General features: G+C 41.9%; 2 protein-coding genes across 2 annotated transcripts; one reads left to right on the top strand and one right to left on the bottom strand.

Moving 5' to 3' along the window:
* Positions 1 to 3104: 3104 nt before the first annotated feature.
* Positions 3105 to 7284, bottom strand: LOC104415751 (protein DETOXIFICATION 27). Its single transcript, XM_010027105.3, has 8 exons — positions 6868 to 7284; positions 6216 to 6757; positions 5836 to 5922; positions 5526 to 5582; positions 4118 to 4356; positions 3870 to 3988; positions 3656 to 3745; positions 3105 to 3411 (listed from the first exon to the last, which is right to left on the bottom strand). The coding sequence occupies exons 1-8, from the start codon at positions 7168 to 7170 to the stop codon at positions 3364 to 3366; spliced, it is 1485 nt and encodes a 494-aa protein (XP_010025407.2). The 5' UTR covers positions 7171 to 7284; the 3' UTR covers positions 3105 to 3363.
* Positions 7285 to 12269: 4985 nt separating this feature from the next.
* LOC104415749 (non-specific lipid-transfer protein 8) lies at positions 12270 to 13298 on the top strand. The gene is made up of 2 exons (XM_010027104.3): positions 12270 to 12692; positions 13040 to 13298. Exons 1-2 carry the CDS (start codon positions 12343 to 12345, stop codon positions 13047 to 13049), a joined length of 360 nt encoding a protein of 119 aa, XP_010025406.2. The 5' UTR covers positions 12270 to 12342; the 3' UTR covers positions 13050 to 13298.
* Positions 13299 to 17712: the final 4414 nt, after the last annotated feature.

Raw genomic sequence — 17712 nt, 5'->3', positions numbered from 1 at the left:
CACGAAATGGATGGATTTGGGCAAGCAATTTTGCAATTCGCCATCCAAGCTATAGCATTCCTGTGGCACTTAAGAAAATATTAGGTACGCATATCTTGTCACGTAGATCATACATCACTTCATTCATACATTTAGGATTTCTTTTTTTTTCTTGATCTCTCTTATCAATTACCCACTCTCTAAGCTCGCTCTCTGCAACAATGGCACCTCTTTTTCATCCTCTCCCTGTCGCTCTTCTCTCTCCTTCTCCCCCCGGTCCTCTCCCTCGCCTGCACTCCTTCGGTTCCTCTTGCTTGGAAAACCCATCTGGGTCATCCCCTCTCTCTCAGCCCGACCTCCGCACCTCCCCCTCCATTGCCACCACTAACTGAGCCAATCAGATCTGGCCGAATGACGCCGATGACGTTCATGGACGAGCGTCGGCATCACTCGCAAGCCACTCGTCCAAATCTGGCCTTGCCCATCTTAGTCCACAGTCGCGAGCTATTATCGTCCATGGCCTCGGAAGGCCAAAAGAAAAGGGAAGAGAGAGAGATATGAAATGTGGGCCCCACTCGGGCACGCGAGTGGAGCGAAGGAGTATAGTGGCACACGATTTACATGATAAGATAGGTCTATTCGATATTTTTCCCTTGATAATCTGTATGTTTTCATAAGATCTTAATAATGAATCCTCAAAGGCATTAGTTAAGATCATTGAAAATAAAAATAACTCATATGAACATGCTTTGCAAATTTAGAGATAATACACTTTGAAAAGGTTGCTTATTTTGAATGGATTTTTTTTTTTTTCTTAATGTTTCCAAAGAACAAAACTTAACAAATATCTTAAGGGTACTATTTCACTTTTGCCTTTTTAAAAAAAAAAAAATTATCATGACGCTCACTTTTTCTATGACCGAAAAGCTCGTGTCAGTTAAGACGTGAACTTTGAATTGTTTGCACTTGGGTGCGTAGAGAACAAGCTTGAAATATCCACCTAAATCACACGCGAAGCTGTTACTTTGACCGCTAAATCAACCCCATGCAATAGAAAATTCAATTGAGACCAGTAAAGGTAATGTCGTGGTGGCTAATGCCACTTGGCAAGATAATGACATTTTCTAAAGGGGTTGGCACGATGTGCCGGAATATAATAAGAATATTACTTATGCTGTTGAATATAGTAATTTCCAAAATTCCCTACCAGATGATGACAAATCTCTCCCATCTTCCATGTGTATTGACTAGAGGTGGCAACATGAGTCTAAGAACCCAGAGTTAATGGTGGAGGTCATAAATGAGTTGTCTTGAGTTAGAATAGATTTAAATGGGTCCAAGAAATGAATGCCTAACGATATAAAAATAGATAACTTTTTCAGCGGTCTTCTAATGATAAATAGAGAGCCCAATGACCACCGACCGAGGTGGCGTGGATGGTAGATCCTTGGCCCTCCCCGTGGAGGCCAAGGTTGGCCGCGCGACGAGGGAAGCGATCTTAACTACATGGTGACTTAAGCGTGACGTCGGGGTGGTGGTTTCAAAAAAAAAAAAAAAAAAAAAAAAAAATAAAAAAAATAAAAAAGCGTCGCGGGGTTTATTAAAAACAAGATTTGTTGGTCAAGCGGTTCCCCCGCACAAAAAAAAAAAAAATAAAAAAATAAAAATAGAGAGCCCAATGCATCAGGTGGTGTTGGAGATATTAAAAAAAAATATATTATTTTTCTTTTTCTTTCTTTCTACAAAGTCGGGTGAGGGTTTTCGGCCAACTCTTATTGGTCATAGGCTATAGCCGATTGACGCTTGCTAACACCAAGTGAGGGTTGCACAGCTCATCGGTTGTTGGTGAGAGTCTCACAACCTTTGCCTGTGGTCAGTGAGGGTTGGAGTGAGGGTTGGACAGCAACCTTTGCCAAACTTACAAGGAAAAAAAGAAAAAGAAAAGGAAGAAACAAAAAAAGAAAACATAAAAGAGAAGAAAATATATAAAAATAAATTAATTGTTAAGAAATTATAGAAATTATCTATCTAAACCGGTCGTTCTATGCTGGTCATGTCACCTAGCACAACTGATATCCATGTTAGTGATTTCCAGTCAAAATTGTTCAAAAAGACTAAATTAACAAATCACTAAAAGTTTTAAGACTAAGGGTTTGTTTAGTAATGTGCCAAATAGTGCCTATTTTTATCCTTTTATTTCTTGAACTAAAAAAAAAAGAATAGAAATCGATCGGTAACATTTTTGTTCATGAGAATAGATTAGAACAAAATAAAAAAGTAAAAAAAGTTATTTCTTTATTCTCGGACATAATTCTATAATCAAGCCTTTTCTTTTTCTTTTTCTCCTTCATCTAGCTAGTTGTCACCCTCGACAATGGTTGGCGACCTTGTCGGTCCATGACGAGGCCAACCTTGTGGTGGTTGGGCGAGCTAGGCTCGGGTCGACAAGGCTCCTCGAGGCCAACCTAGAAGAAGAAGAAGAAAAGGAAAAAAGAGAAAAATGTAATAAAGTTATTAAAACAATTAAAATAAATTCTAGGTCACAAAAAAAATAAAAATTGAGGGTCATACCAAATGCATTTCTATTTTAGGAATATAAATTTTATACAGTTATCAAATGCTTTTGAATGCTCAAAAACTTGTATAAGGAACAAAATCAAAAAAAGTTTTTTCTGAATAGAAATTGTTTCTAGAACATGATGGTTATCAAATGCACCGTAAATTAGCAAAATGTTTAAAATTGAATTGGTATAAACGCAATAGGTTTAGGAATTTTTTGGTAATTTTTGCATATGTTTTGTCAAACACAAGCATACTCTTCTAGTTTTTTTTATGTGCATTTCAATCTTTGGTTTTTTTTTTCTTTAATGTTTTTACTAGCAAATTTTATTTAGTTTATTTATTTTTTTATTTGATAAAATAATCTATCCAAGTAACATATTCTTATGAAGAGCTTAAAGTAGGTTAATCGTTTTGATGCATGTGGATGTGTTTTAGTAATAAGTGGGCCGGGTTTGGGTCGCTAAAATTGTATTACATAAAAATGGGTCAATATGAGTCAAATGAATTAATTTGGGTTGGATCATTTTTTATCCAATCCACTCATTTGATGGGCCTAATCTCAATTACGAAGTGAACTTCAAGTGAGCTAAATTAAGCATATTGTAGAACATGTACCCTTTCACATGGATAAATGCAATTTTGAACAAGGATATTACTAGTGTCATCACATTCACATACACTGAGAGAATTATTTAAATGATATTTTGATTGCCGTCGTGGAGAAGGATGACACTCCTCTTTCAATCGATCCTGCCAACTTTATTAAAATAAGTCGAGAACTGAAAAATGATTAAAATAGAGTGGCAGTATCCTTGCTTCTGCTCATTTTGTGTCGGCCCACTTATTCACGTGTATGCGAGCTTGTTGGGCCTGCAAAAACAGATAAAAATATCGTAGCCCAAGCAAATAAATAATGAGAAATTCAAAATCCCCCAATTAACCTGAATTTGATTAGTAAAATTCATGTACTAATGACAAACTATACGTTGAAAATGACGGACTCGTTGAAGCCCTCCAATTACAGTCTGCCGCGTCGTTTATAAAACGAATTTTACATGTCAAATCTTATGAATTGCTTGAAAAGAATGTCGCAATTAAGTAAAGTATTTCTTACCTCCTTGTCCCAATCGCACCGCCATACGATTATTGCCAAAATCAAGGTCTGAACTGCAGTCCCTCCAAAGATCATTCCAGCCCATATTCCCTGTTCCACACATTATTGCTTTGCCTTAGCTAATGATTAAACCCTCTAATTGAAATGTGACAATTATCTATCTATCATTGAAGACCGAAAAGCACAAGAAAGATGAACACGGTGTGGCACATACCATAACACCTTGGTGAAATCCCCATCCCATCAAGAAGCCGAGTGGAACCCCGACCAGGTAATAGCAACCTAAGTTTATGTACGCCACGTAGGATTGCCACCCTGACCCAACGGCCACTCCTTTGGAATCCCAAAAATGCATGCCAAGGAATCAAAATTTCATGAAACCGCTATCGATTTATCTAAAAGGTCAGACCTACTATATCGAAGTGTGATATAGTACTTAGACGGTCTGACATCATCACATACCCGAGAGAATAGGTTGAACACTGTTGAGCAAGATGGTGAAAGCTAGGAGTACCGAGAGCTGGTTCACTGCATCGAGGACGGGCTTGCTCGCGGTGAAGATCAACGCCAGCTTGTCCTGAGAGAACATTATCAGGAACCAGAAGACGAGGCCAATCAGGACTGACGTCACCACTGACACCGCCGTTGCAAACTTGGCTGCTTTGCCATTCCCAGCACCGAGCTCATTTGCAACCCTCACCCTGAACTTCCACAGATATTATCAATACAAGCATTTCCCACGATTATGTAATTTAGTCTTCTTTTTTGGTAAGGGTAATTCTCTTGATGTTTTTATGGCAAACCCTAACCAAGAACCATTGTATGTAGCATGACCTGTTTTGCATCGAATCTTGCTTCGAATAAACATATTCAGACAAGTTTCGTTGTGTGGAGTTACCGCATAATGCGTCGACATCACGCAAGCGGATCGAAGGGCTCACGCCTTCCCTCGCAAGAGGCGATCGCTCGTGAACGATAATAAATGCCAAAGGGAATCGAATCTGTGTACCACACGGTGACCACAAGGTGTCCTCTTCTCTGCCCACAACCACAATCCCTCTACATCTAGGAACGTTCTGTCTGTACATTCAATGACCGAAGCGACAAGGCACTTAAAACCATGACAAATTTAGCAACGGATTGTCTTTTCATCTTCATATCGACATTTTCTTTGATTGCATCGAATCAAACCAACCGCGCTTTAGGTGTTTCTGGCTCGAACATTTAATGCAGTGGTTGTTGGTCTTCGCGGAATCTTTCATATGGAAAGAGTTTTGCTTTGCAAATCTACGCATATTATCGTTCACAAGTGACTCCATCGAGAGGTCATTTGAAAACTAGGGTTCTTTGTTTTTCTACCCATCCTACTGATACTACGAGACAAAAAAAATGAGGAAGCAACCTCCGTTTGAATAAGTTGAAGGAGACATTGGATATAAAACACCAAAAAGAATAGGGAAGACCAGGTACAGGTTAACAAGAACAGACAAAACATTTCATTTTTTTTCATCAAGCAAATCATGCATGGAGATCCTCTAAGTCACCCTCCGTAATCATATGGTCTTGGCCAAACCTCATACATGTGGCCTCTATTGCAAAGGCTGTAGGGTCATTTCTAACCCCAACATGACGTGTGAAACTCAAACGTGTGGTGTCGAATCTAATAAAACGATTGGAGGAACTTAGCAAGGAGAGAAATGATTAAAAAAGAATAGGGAAACGGATGTGAACGATAATTCGTGAGTTGTTTTTGCTTTTTTTTTCTTTTGGTTTTTATGTGATAAGGATGAGAAGAGGGCATCGGCGTTGGCGATAGGGACTCCTCGTATTTTGGAGTTAATATTTAAGTGATGGAGAAGATAGAAGTTACCCGGTAGCAGCAAAGAAAGCCAGAGGAATCATCAGCTCCCAGCCATTTATCGTCATGCTGACCACGCGAAGACAAACAAAGTGAGCCCTCAAGACTGACCAACAGAGGCAGTGGCAATGTTGAATACGTTGTTCAGAATGGTAAAAACAAATAATTCAGACTGTCGTCCAAAAACGACAGGCGCTGGCACATGTTCGTCCGCATGCAGATGAATGAATTATTAGCAAAAGACCAGCGCAATAAATCAGACACCGCGCAGAATTTTTTGTGGGGGTGACTGACTAGAAGTGGCATGTGATAGGACTTCTACCATATGGACAAAGCATCCACGGCGATCTTGGCGTTCTCCAGATTCCCGGTCATCAGGATCAGTATTTTGTAGTACCAGTTCTCCAAGCTGCACATGAAAGAGTGTCACGGGCAATGACGTTGGTCAGATTTAGTTTGCCTAGTGAGCCTCACGGGCTCGCTATATATAGCACGTCGAAACTAGGGCAAAAACCCCATAAACTCATGACGAATTTATGAAAGTAATCTCAATCTGACACGATGCAATCGAGCATGACCAATACTTAGTAACAAGATCGAGACCATTTGAAAACAAGCCGAAGTAACACGAGAGCGACTGATACCAACAAGTCTGTGCCGAGAGAGAGAGAGAGACAGAGAGAGAGAGAGAGAGGGAGGTACCAGAGCATGAGTCCAGAGGCAAAGGAGAGCCTGACAAACTCCCACAGGCCATAGAAGGCCTCCATTGAGAAGCCGGTCCAAGTGAGAGGACACCCCCCGCACACGGTGTAACCGAACAGCCCGAGCACCAGCACCCACCACGAGAAGTTGAGGGTCATAGCGGTCCCGACCACGCCGAGATGGAGCCGGTACACTAGCAGCCAGCTCATCAGCACATGAACCACGAGAGCCCCCAAGGACACCCAGGCGATGGCTGCGGTCTTGAGCTGGCTCTGGAGGAACCGTTGCAGCGGGAACTGGAAGGCGAAGCTGAAGTGAAGCGGGATCATGACCAGGGTCACGGTGCCTGACAGCTCAGCGATGTCGTGGGGCTGGCCGAGGAGCTTCAGGAACGGGGAGGCAAATAAGTAGAGCGGCAAGAGAAGGATGCAACACAGGAAGAGGACGATCCACGACCTTTGCAAGTAGACGCCGAGCATGTAGTACTTCTTGGCCCCGAACGCTTGCCCGCACAACGTCTCCAAGGCGCTCGCCATCCCCAGCTATTCACCAAATTCAAGAAGAAGCTTTTGGGATCATTGACTCAACTTCTATAAGGGGGAATCACGTCTGACATGAAATGAAGAGTATAAGAATCTTTTAAAGTACGTACAAGGAGGCCGAAGTCGAGGCCGATGACGAGGTTGGTGGTGAGAGCCATGGCGGCAAGCTCGAGGTCACCGAGGTGGCCGGCGAAGGCCTGGGTGATGACCAGCATGGAGTAGGACGCGACGCGGCTGAAGATGGAGGGGCCGACGATGTGCCACAGCTTCTTGGATTCGACCCACACCCTTCGAGCCAGACTCTCATCTCCTCCCTCTCGTCCTTCCTTATCCTCATCCTGTCCTTGCCGTTCAGTCGAGTTCTGCAAAAGAGGGACCTTCTCTGCGTTCTCTGGAAACTTCAGGGTTGGCATTTTGCTTGGCCACCGTATGCAGTCCGTGTGTTTTTCTCTGGGTGGTCAGCAAATTGTGGACGACTCGCGAAGAGATGCTGATCTCGATTTGCAACATGGTCACTTCATATACATATATAGGAAAGTGAGTCGATTAGCGTATTGTCCTGATGCGAAAAGAAAAAGGAAATTTGTCATTATAAATGAAATTAAAAGGTCCAGATTTATATGACTATCCCACCCCACCCTTTTATTTTTCTGTATATATAATCAGCTCTTCCCGACCGGTAGCTGCCAACCTCGTTCTTGAAGCAACAGATTTCAAGGAGACATACGAAATTAATATTCAGAAGATGCTACAAATGTAATTATTGCTATCTGACGACCAACAATCACACACTCATTGACAAGTGCAATGCAACAAAGACGTAAAATTTAAAGTACGTCACTTATATGATTGATTGATTTCGCGATCCGTAAACGAGTTTATGCGATGATATTTTATATTGGCATTCGCGTTTGATCAGCGACTTTACAATGAAAGTAAGAAGTGACGACAAGAAAAATAATCGATTTGTTTAAAAATTGATTCTTGAAAGTGATTCGATGAACTTTAAGTGATATATTTAAATTAAAAAAGACGCAAAAAATACTCAGCAAAATCTGTCACCGCACTTGACCATCTATTCGAGATTCATTCTCTATATTATTTTCCCTACATAACTTGAGGAATGAGTTTCTAGTTAATTAATAAATTGTTCTCTATATATCTCCAAATTTCACATTTTTTTTTCCTTTTGTGTTATGATACTTTGTATGAAATTTGCGATCACATCTATGGGATTACGATTGGGGGAGCCATCCCCCAGTAGCCTTAACCGAAGAGTTAGGATTATTACACCTTTCTAAACTTGTGTCGGTTTTTTCTTGTATGAAAAGCATGCAGATTCTTCTTTGTTAAGTAGGGGGCAGGGCAGGTAAGACTTTTAGAACAATTATTAACTTTATGTTTTATGTTTTATGTTTTTTTTGGTAAAGATTATTAAATTTATGTTTAATTTCAATTGACCTAATAATTTCTCTCTGATCTCTCTCCCCATTTTCAAGCGTTCACTTCCCGTCCCTCTTGAGGGCGGTGACCACCGTCGAGATCGTCGGCGGTAACCGTGCCTACGGAGCCCATATCTCTGCCTTCTCTCCCCAATTAGCTAGGTTTTTCGTCTTAGTTCATTTTTTTGTTAAGAAAAACTCGAATCTAATGCTATCCAATATGCCAGAGACTAATTGGGATGGGACATATTTCTATATCAAGCTTAACATTTGTTGTTTCATGGACAAAGTATTTGGTATAGGATTACTTATCCCATCCTATCTTATTCGGTTGAGTAATCCTCGTGACAAAACGTAACTAATTAACTTTGGCGGACTCTTTAGGAAAGGATAAACGAGACATTTTATATGCTGGAAGCAGACTCGATCATGGTTTTTTTTTTTTTTTGGGGTGGTGGGGTGCGGGCTCACCCAAGCTCAATTGGAGCCAAAATGGCCCAAAGAGAATTTTAGACAGGCTTCAGTAAGGGCATTTATTCAGAATGTCCGATCCCAAAATTTGTGCATAAAAGTTTTAATGAGGGCGGGGCTTGAGCAAAAATTTAGATTCGGCTTTAACGCGTGGACACACCCAAAAAATAAATGAATCGATGCTTAGAAGGTGCATTACATTGAGCTCCTTGATAGGCACCCCTTCACTACTCCTAATAACTTGTCCCCTGTCCATCATAAGTTTGCATTACATAAAGCCATATAATTAGATACCAAGATTTAGCTTATATTAATGTGCTGATCATTAAGTAAATAATCGGTCTGAAGAGATTCGAACATATCGTGAGGTTATTATCAACTGATTAAAAAGTTTAATTGTTAAATGAAACTGTAGTAAAATACTTAAAAGTTCGACTCTCTCTCTGCTCCAACCAAGATCAATAATACTGGTATGAGGAAAATATGACATTGAGTCTTGGGTATTAAATGATCAAACTCGTTTTGCCAAGAAATCATAAGTAAGGCTTGTATTTTTCTATGCTAATCTTGATGGATGAAGTATCATCCAATTTCACGGGGAACAAGAGACTGGGTTCTCTAATCTAGCTTATATGAGTGTCAGCAAATGGTCGTGGGTGATTCCAACTCGGCTTCGCACTAGAGTATGGGATTGAAACCGCACCACCAGCCGACACACAAGTATCCCACTATTGTGTGCACAGAATAACTTCTGGTAACAATGAATCCATGAAGAAAAATACTGTAGGGCCTGGAGGCCATGTAAATCAAGCCCATCTCCAACGTTGACCGCTCAATGGTTGAGATGTTATTGATTTACATGATCTAAAGATAGTGCAATAACTTCTATATCCATATGGTCAATGGCTGAGATGTTATTGGTTTACATGATTTATTGACCATGCTGTCACTTGTCTATATAATGGTTATATGTTCTGCATGTACGATAGGAGGGAAATTCTTCCAAACCTTTGACTGAGGAAGTACAAGTTGTGGACATCACCATGTAAACATTTAGGTTTCATTTATTTCACTGAAAATATTTTCTAAAAAATATTTTTCTTATTTTCCAACATTTTGAATCACTTGGGAAAATGAGTCAACAAAAAAGGTTTTCTTAATCTATGTTTAAGTTCAAATAAATGATTTTCTTTTTAAAAAAATCAGAAATAATTTTTTAAAATATGACTAGACATTAGTGCTTAGAGCAAGATGCTTGGGTTTGATTTATATTTATATTTTTTTCTTCTACTATGTTCTAATTTTCTTTTGTTAGGGCTACGATGTAACTAACCATGATGAAACTCTACGTTGGGGAAGAGGAACCCTAATGCTTATTCTCAAGTCCCTAGCAATGGGCCTAGGTATAAAGGTTGGGGCTATGTCTATCGAGGTCCTTCGAAGGTAAGCTTGGTCTATGAGGCAACGCCAATGCCTACGTACTCGGGCCAGGGTCCATCAAGGCTGAAATCGAGATCTCAATGCTCGGGATGGGGTCCTTAATGCCCTTGCCCCATTGAGGCTAGGCTTGGGATCCTCGCACATGGGATTAGGTCCTTAGTGCCTTAGGGTCTGAGTTTATCGAGTCCGAGGCCTCGAGCTTAGTGCGCAAGACTGGGTCCTGGACACCCAAAATTGGGTCCATGGAGGTTGGGCCTTGGACCCTAGCACCCGTGCTCGGGTCCACCAAGGCTAGGCTTGGGGCCCTAGCATCCATGCTCAAGTCACAAGTGCCAGCGCTTGGATCCCCATACTCATGACAATGACCATCAATGCCAAGCCTTGCACATTAGTAGTTAGATTTAGGTCCATCGAGGCCAGCCCTGAGACCCCTCACCCGAGACCGAGTCCATCGTGGCTAAGCTTGAGTCAATCGAGGTTGGGCTCGGGGCCCTATTGCTTGTGCTTGAGTCCCTGGTGCCCATGCTTAGGTCCATTGATGTCAGGATCTCGAGCTTGGGTTAATTGAGGCCAGAACCTCTACCCCGACACTTGAGCCTAGGTCCATTAAGCCAAGCTCGGGACCTCGGCACCTGTGCTTGGGTCCTCGGTGCCCTTGCACGAGTCCTAAAACTCACCGGGTCCATCAAGGACTGTCCCAAGTCCTTAGGCTCCTACTCTTGGGTCCTAAACCCCGATGCCAGTGCCAACAAGCAACCTTGATGGACTCGGGCGTGGGTGCTAGGGACCCATGCACAAGTATCAAAGTCTTGGGCCTAGCCTTGATTGATTTAAGCATGGCATTGAGGTTCTAGGAGTGGCCTTGATGAACCAAGGCATAGGCATCGAGGACCCATGCATGGCTCTACCTCAAAGGACCTGAGTGTGGGTGCTAGAATCTATGGCTCAGCATCAATGGCCCCAGATGGACTTGGGCTTGAGAGTTGGGGTCTAGCCTTAATGGACTTGAGCTTGGTCATTGGGGTCTTGGGCATGAGTGTGGGTGTATCGAGCTCGACTCGGCCTCAATGGACGTTGGCCAAAGCATTGGGGACTAGGTCCTAGGGGTGAGCATTGAGGTTTAAGGCATGGTCTTGATGGACTTGGGTACAAGCCCAAGGTCTTGAGCTCGGCCTTTATGGACTCGGGTAGGGGCACCGAGAGCCCGACACAAGCATCGATTCTCAAGCCTAACTTCAATGGACCTAGACCAGTGTCCATGCTCATGGTTGGGGTTAGAGATTTGAGTTGGGGACCTCGATGCCTTTGTTTGATTCACCAACTGTCCATGCGAAAATCACTAGTGTCGATGCAAAAATCAAATGAGATTTTCCTTAACATATCGCATAAACTATTTTCTAGTTATTTTTTAAATTTCAGATGTTATTTTATATTTTGGCCCGTAAACCAAACGTTTGCTTCGCAGAAGCATAAACAAATATGTCATTAATCTAATAATAAAAAACTAGTTAAGATAGTTTTCTTTAATCAGTGAAAAATATATGCTCCTATATCTCTATTTGTTTTACGGAAAACAAATATTTTGGAATATGTTTTTCTAAACATGATCGGTTTTTATTGATTAATTATTTCAAGTGATATAAGTTATCATTTTTAAGAAAATTTTTTTAAATAATTTATATTCTATGAAATACACGGACCGTACATGCAAGTTCCTTTTCCTTGACTAGATTGAAGTGTGTGATTCACAATTGTGGCTAGACAATGACGTTGTACTAGCCACCGTCGTATCACCGATTCAAGCAACCTTAGGCTTAACCAGCTTATGAGACAGGTCTTCTCCACTCGTTTGTCATGTTCTTTGGGCTATTAGGAGATGACATAGTGGTTGGATGACTCTCTTTTCTCGCCCTTCTCGACTTAAATCACCGACGCATCTCAATGTTTATCAGCAAGTCAACAACACATGAGACAGACATCGACGCACACGTTTCATTTGGGCAAGAACCAAGTAGAAGTGCAAGAAACCATATCTCGCAACTTTCGCGCTTTCTTGCACTCAACATGCTCAATCAACTTTTGCCCTAAACATACATTTGTTTAAGTTTTCTTGCTTTTTTTAGCTTCCCTGTAAACCATGTATATAGATAGCCAAACATCACTAAACCCGCCTCACACAAACAGCTTACTCACACCCGCGCACTCTTTCTCTCTACCTCTCTCCCTCTCACCATGAGGTCTTCAAGTTTTGCGGTGGTTGCGTTTTTTATCGCTCTCTTCCTCCTCTCCACCCGAGTCCCGGTGTCGGAATCTGCGATCTCGTGCAGCGACGTGTTGAAGGACCTGAGGCCGTGCGTGAGCTACCTGAAGAGCGGCTCGGGGAATCCGCCGGCGGCATGTTGCGCAGGGGTGACGTCGCTCGCGAACGCGGCAACAAGCTCGGCAGATAAAAAGGCGGCGTGCGCGTGCCTCAAGAACGCAGCCCAGAAGATGAACCCTAACGCGCAGTTGGCCCAGGCTCTTCCTTCGAAATGTGGAGTCACCTTGCCTGTTGCTGTTTCACCCAACGTTGATTGTTCCAAGTACGTACTTAAGCTAGCCCTTAAAACTATTTGAGAGATTATAGAATATTGCACTGCCACAGTTAAAAAAAAAATGAAAAATGTACATGCTGCCTTATCTCATCACCCACATAGAGAAGGGCCTAAGAACACTCCCTCTAACTTTATCATATGCATCGGAATTGTTTGGTTTGGCTTTCTAATAGAAATTCCTAGAAAGATAACCATTTGAAGTGAAAATTTATTTACATCAAGTTGAAAATTTCTTATTTTCTAAAGTACTTTTAACGAGTCTCAGTAAATAGAAGAGGCGATTCGCTTTTTTTGGACATTTTCTTGATAATATCTGTGTTATGCTCATATTGCAGGATCGGCTGAAACAATAGTGAGTTTGCATGGTGACGGTTCAAGCTATTTTGATTAGCGACAGTTGTTAGTCTATGAGTTGGAAATAAGGTGAAGAAGGAATCTACTGATGTTTTCTCGTATTACGTTTTCCCCGTACCCGTGTGATGCTCAATCGAGCCAATATGTGATATGTACCGAGTGATAATAAAGCATACTATGTAGGAATATGTTTGATGGGATGTAATAAAACTTATTAAGCGGTTTTTATATGGCCTTGTCTCTGTGGAAATTTAGCAGATTTTATTTCTTGAATATGTACTGAGAGGTTTCTACTAAATAATGATCGATCTGATGCATTTTAAGCAAGCTTACTTGAGAAAATAAATAACCATGCATGGTCACGAGCTACACAACACGAAGACCCCAGTTACTACACGGAGACTTGTACATATCAAGGGAAAGTTTACTTTCAAAAGCAGAGCATTTAATTGACCCATGCACAGCCTTTTTGATTCTCGAAAAAATCACGACATAAGCACTAAAACGTACGATGAGTCATGTGAACGGCAGAACCCAAGTATTCCAGATAAACTGAAGGAAAGCAGCCCAGGAAGGTTTGGACAAAAGCTGGGGAAGAGATTTTTATTTAGAAGAAGGGATGGCCTGGGCAACTTCGCTATCTTAGTCCCTAGGAACTCTCAAAATCTGATGAAGATGTAACGCAGCAGAACAGACCTAAGAGTACACATGACAACCCAAAAAGAATATGTTTCTTATCTTCATTAGCCGAGTTACAGAAACAAGAAGCAGGTTAGGTCTGCATATTCCACTCGGGCAACCTATCCATCGTGCCTTGTCAAAAAAAAAAAAAAACCTATCCATCGTGGAAAATCCGTTATTTATAGCCAACCAAGCAACGAGACTGTGTGGAGGAAGGCATGGAATGAACCATATCAACATACACCACGGCACTTTAAGCCCTTTATTCTCAAAGCATTCCAAACATTTCTAGCATCTAAGGGCGCGTTTGGTAATGCTTCTGTTTCTGGGAATAATTTTTAATTAGAAATAATTCTTTTTTATTCTGTTTCCGGGAAAAATTTCTAAGCATTTTAAGCCTTTTGATAACTATTTAAAATTTCAATTTCAAGAATAGAATTGTGTTTGGCACTGTCCTCAAAATTTCTACTTTAAATCATTTTATTTTAATTTTTAAAAAATTTATTACTTTTTTTTTTTCTTTCCTTTCATCTCTCCTTCTTCAAGGTTGTGGTCGCCGGCCTTGGGATGACCTATGACTGGCCAAACAAGGGCCAGCGACCTAGCCTGAGCATCACTAGCCCTCATCGAGGCCAAGCCTCGTCGGTGGTCGGGGGAGGCCTGGGCGAGGCTTGCTTGGCCACTAGCAAGGCTCGACCGCACTAGATTTGGCGAGGCTAAGCTCGCCGGTGGCTGGGTGAGCCTTCGACGAGCTTGCCAAACCTCGCCGAGACTAGTCGCCGGAATCGTGGGCGGAGGCGGGCGGTGGCGGCAGTGGTTAAAGAAGAGAAGAGAGGGAAGAAGAACAAGAAGAAAGAAGAGAAAAGAGAAAAAAAATGGTTGGCTTAATTTTGAAATTGTTCCTAGGAACAAAAAATCAACTTTTTTTTTACTTCTCGATTCTATTCCAAATTTACTTCCGGGAATAAAAAAAATAGAATTTGTTCCCGGAATAAAATTTTTACCGAACGAATTTTTGTTTCAAATCTATTCTTGAAAACAAAAGAACAAAAATTGTTTATTATTTGGCAAGTTGCCAAACACAGCCTTACTCTCTAAATATAGTCAACTTCCAGATGACACTGTCAGGGACAGAGATATTGGGCTGCATAGATGCACAAAGACCAGTTTGAGTCTGCACAAGATCCTCTGATCAAGCAGGAGGTCAAAACCAGTCCAAACCCTCAATAACATCAGAAACCTTGGTATCGGGATGCAGAGAAGGGTCATACTCAACCCTGCTATGAGAAGTAGAACCAATGGATGCTAGTCATCGTGCCAGATAGAAGTAGACTTCCCATCACCAATAATATGCTCGATATATGGGCTAACAACACGTCTAAGCTTCAAGATTTTCCTCCAATGAAAAGATGCATTAGTTGGAATAGACAAAGTCCAAAAAATGAAAATAAATTTCCAAGTCAGCTCTAGCCATAACAAGTAGGATGACCAACGTTTACATCGGCGATTTTCAATCAAAATTATCCGAAATCATTAAATTGACAAATTATCAAAAAGTTTGCAACTAAATTGATCAAATTGAAATATTTAACATTGAATTGGTACAAGTTCAATAGATTTAAGACTTTTTGGTAATATTTCTATTTTTTATGTGTATCAACTCATTTTTAAATCTATCCACGTTGAAAAACAAAGAAGTTTTTTTTCTTTTTTTGAAAGGAAAAGGTAAATTGGTCGATGTTTTGCATGATACAAACCTTGGTTGTTGTTAAAATTCTATATTCCATTTCATATGAAGTGTCGGTGATGAAATTTGTTGTTTTTTCCCCTTCTTTTCCTTGTATTGTAATTCTCCAATTATTTAATGGAAATGTCCAAATCTGAGCGTACCTAACCGGAATTTGTCATTTCATAATCATTTTATTTACATTCTGGGGAGCATGTACTGCCACCACTTGCTGCATTACAACAAATCAATTATACACAAAACAAAGTCGAACAAATCATATCAGATCAAACGCTGCGATCGATTCTTTATACAAAGCAACTATTTCTGACATTTGCACTTACGAGAACTGGCAAGGTTCAAGCCACCTCCACATGAATACAGATCATCTTCACATGGCCAATCTCCTATGAAGGACAAAGATAAATTACAAAACGAAAGCACATGATGTAAAAGAATATGATCACGAACCTTTTTTATTTCATCAATAAATATACGATGTACATAAAATGGGACTCAAATCTACAAGTGGGACGAGATTACACGAGCCAAACACCAATGCCAAAACGAATGACAACCGTCAAATCAAGAATCGAATGGAATCGCTCCATGAAGCTCCAAACCCTAGAGTCAAACCCCCCAACCCAAAATACAAAGAGACGCTGACCAAAAGAAGACGTACGACACGAAAAAGAATTGGAAAAATGATGAACTAGTCCGCAGACAAATTATAACGACGCCAGATTCTTGCCCAAGTTCAGTCCACCCTATGATGAGCCCAGTTCAGACAAGATCGTTAAGCAGTTCTTTCTCTACGCCAACACGTAGGCGAAGAGAATGCCGGTGAGGACGGTGGCGGCGCTAGCGACGGTGGAGGCTCCGGCGCTGTTGCCTCCGGCGGCGGGGAGTCGCGGGCGCGTCGGCCGACGTGGGCGGGGCGGGCGGGGACGGGGACGGGGCCAGCGCAGATGGGGACGGGGCGGGAGACTTCTTGGGAGAGAGCGAAGGAGAGGGAGACGGGGTCGGGGTCTTGACGGGCGACGGGGCCGGGGACGGGGTGGCAGGGGAAGGCACGGGGCGGCCGTCGTCGCCGGGGTCGGAGCCGGCGGGGTCGAGACCGGAGTCGGCGCGGCTGCGGTCGGCGAGGGGGCCGGCGACTGCGCCATGCACGCGGTCGCGAGGAGGGCGAGGAGCACCGCCACCTTGAAACCAGCCAAACCCATCTTCGTCTTCGAGTTCTTTTCTTTGTGTAGAAGCTCGAGTCGATGAGAACTTTCAGAGAGAGAGAGAGAGAGAGAGAGCGAGTGATGGAGGGAGAAAGGGGGCGATGGAGTTTATATAAGAAGAGAGAGGTGGCGGAGATGGTGGTGGTGGCGGGGGGAATCGGCGGAAGTTGGACGACAGCGAATGTAGCAGTCGAGCGATTTGTAATAATAATAAGGGGAGTCGCTGTGAGATTCCTGGCTGAATAAACAAATGCGAGGGTTATGGCTTGACATGATCGTCTTGTCCCCCCCGCTACTTATAGCGGGGAGCTGGTTCTGACTGGTTCGCCTTCTTTGAAGTTTCTTCGACGGACGTTGGCGTGGGCCGGTTCTTACAGGTGTCCCGTCGCTTTCTCTGAATTTTTCTCCCTCCTTTTTTTGTGTTCATCGGATGCGTGGAGGGGGGCGTACGCGTCTTTGGCAGATCCCATTTTTAATGAAGCCTGGATACTTTGGCATACTTCAGTTTAGAAACCCGATAAAAGCGCTTTACTAGCATGTTTATTATGCTTCGATTACCGTGAGAATAAAAATATATGTCATGAGTCATAAATTTTTAAAAGAGTTAACTTCATAATAATTTTTAATTATTTATTATTTACTTTTTTTTTGTGACTTAAAACGATATCAATCATTTCTTTCAAACAAATGGTAATAAATGATTTATGAACTTTCACTTCGTGTACAATATTGTCTTAAACTTTTAATTTGTTTAACGTAATTCTTGAATTTTAACACAATTCGTTCTTATACTTTTGATACATATTCAATAAATAAAGTGATAATATTTGATATTTGCATATATATCAAAGTCTAAATTGAATACTACCGGCTGTTGCAGTGTGGATGGTAGATCATTTGTCCTCCACCGAGGAGGCCGAGGTTCGAAGCCTCTGCGAAGCAGGAAGGCTGAAGCGCTGTGTGGTGACTTAAGCGACACCTGAGAATTTACGTGGCGGCTGTCGGCCAAAGCGGTTCCTCC

The sequence above is a fragment of the Eucalyptus grandis genome, chromosome 8 (assembly GCF_016545825.1).
Source record: "Eucalyptus grandis isolate ANBG69807.140 chromosome 8, ASM1654582v1, whole genome shotgun sequence".
NCBI lineage: Eukaryota > Viridiplantae > Streptophyta > Magnoliopsida > Myrtales > Myrtaceae > Eucalyptus > Eucalyptus grandis.
This window is presented reverse-complemented; position numbering and strand designations above follow the sequence as displayed.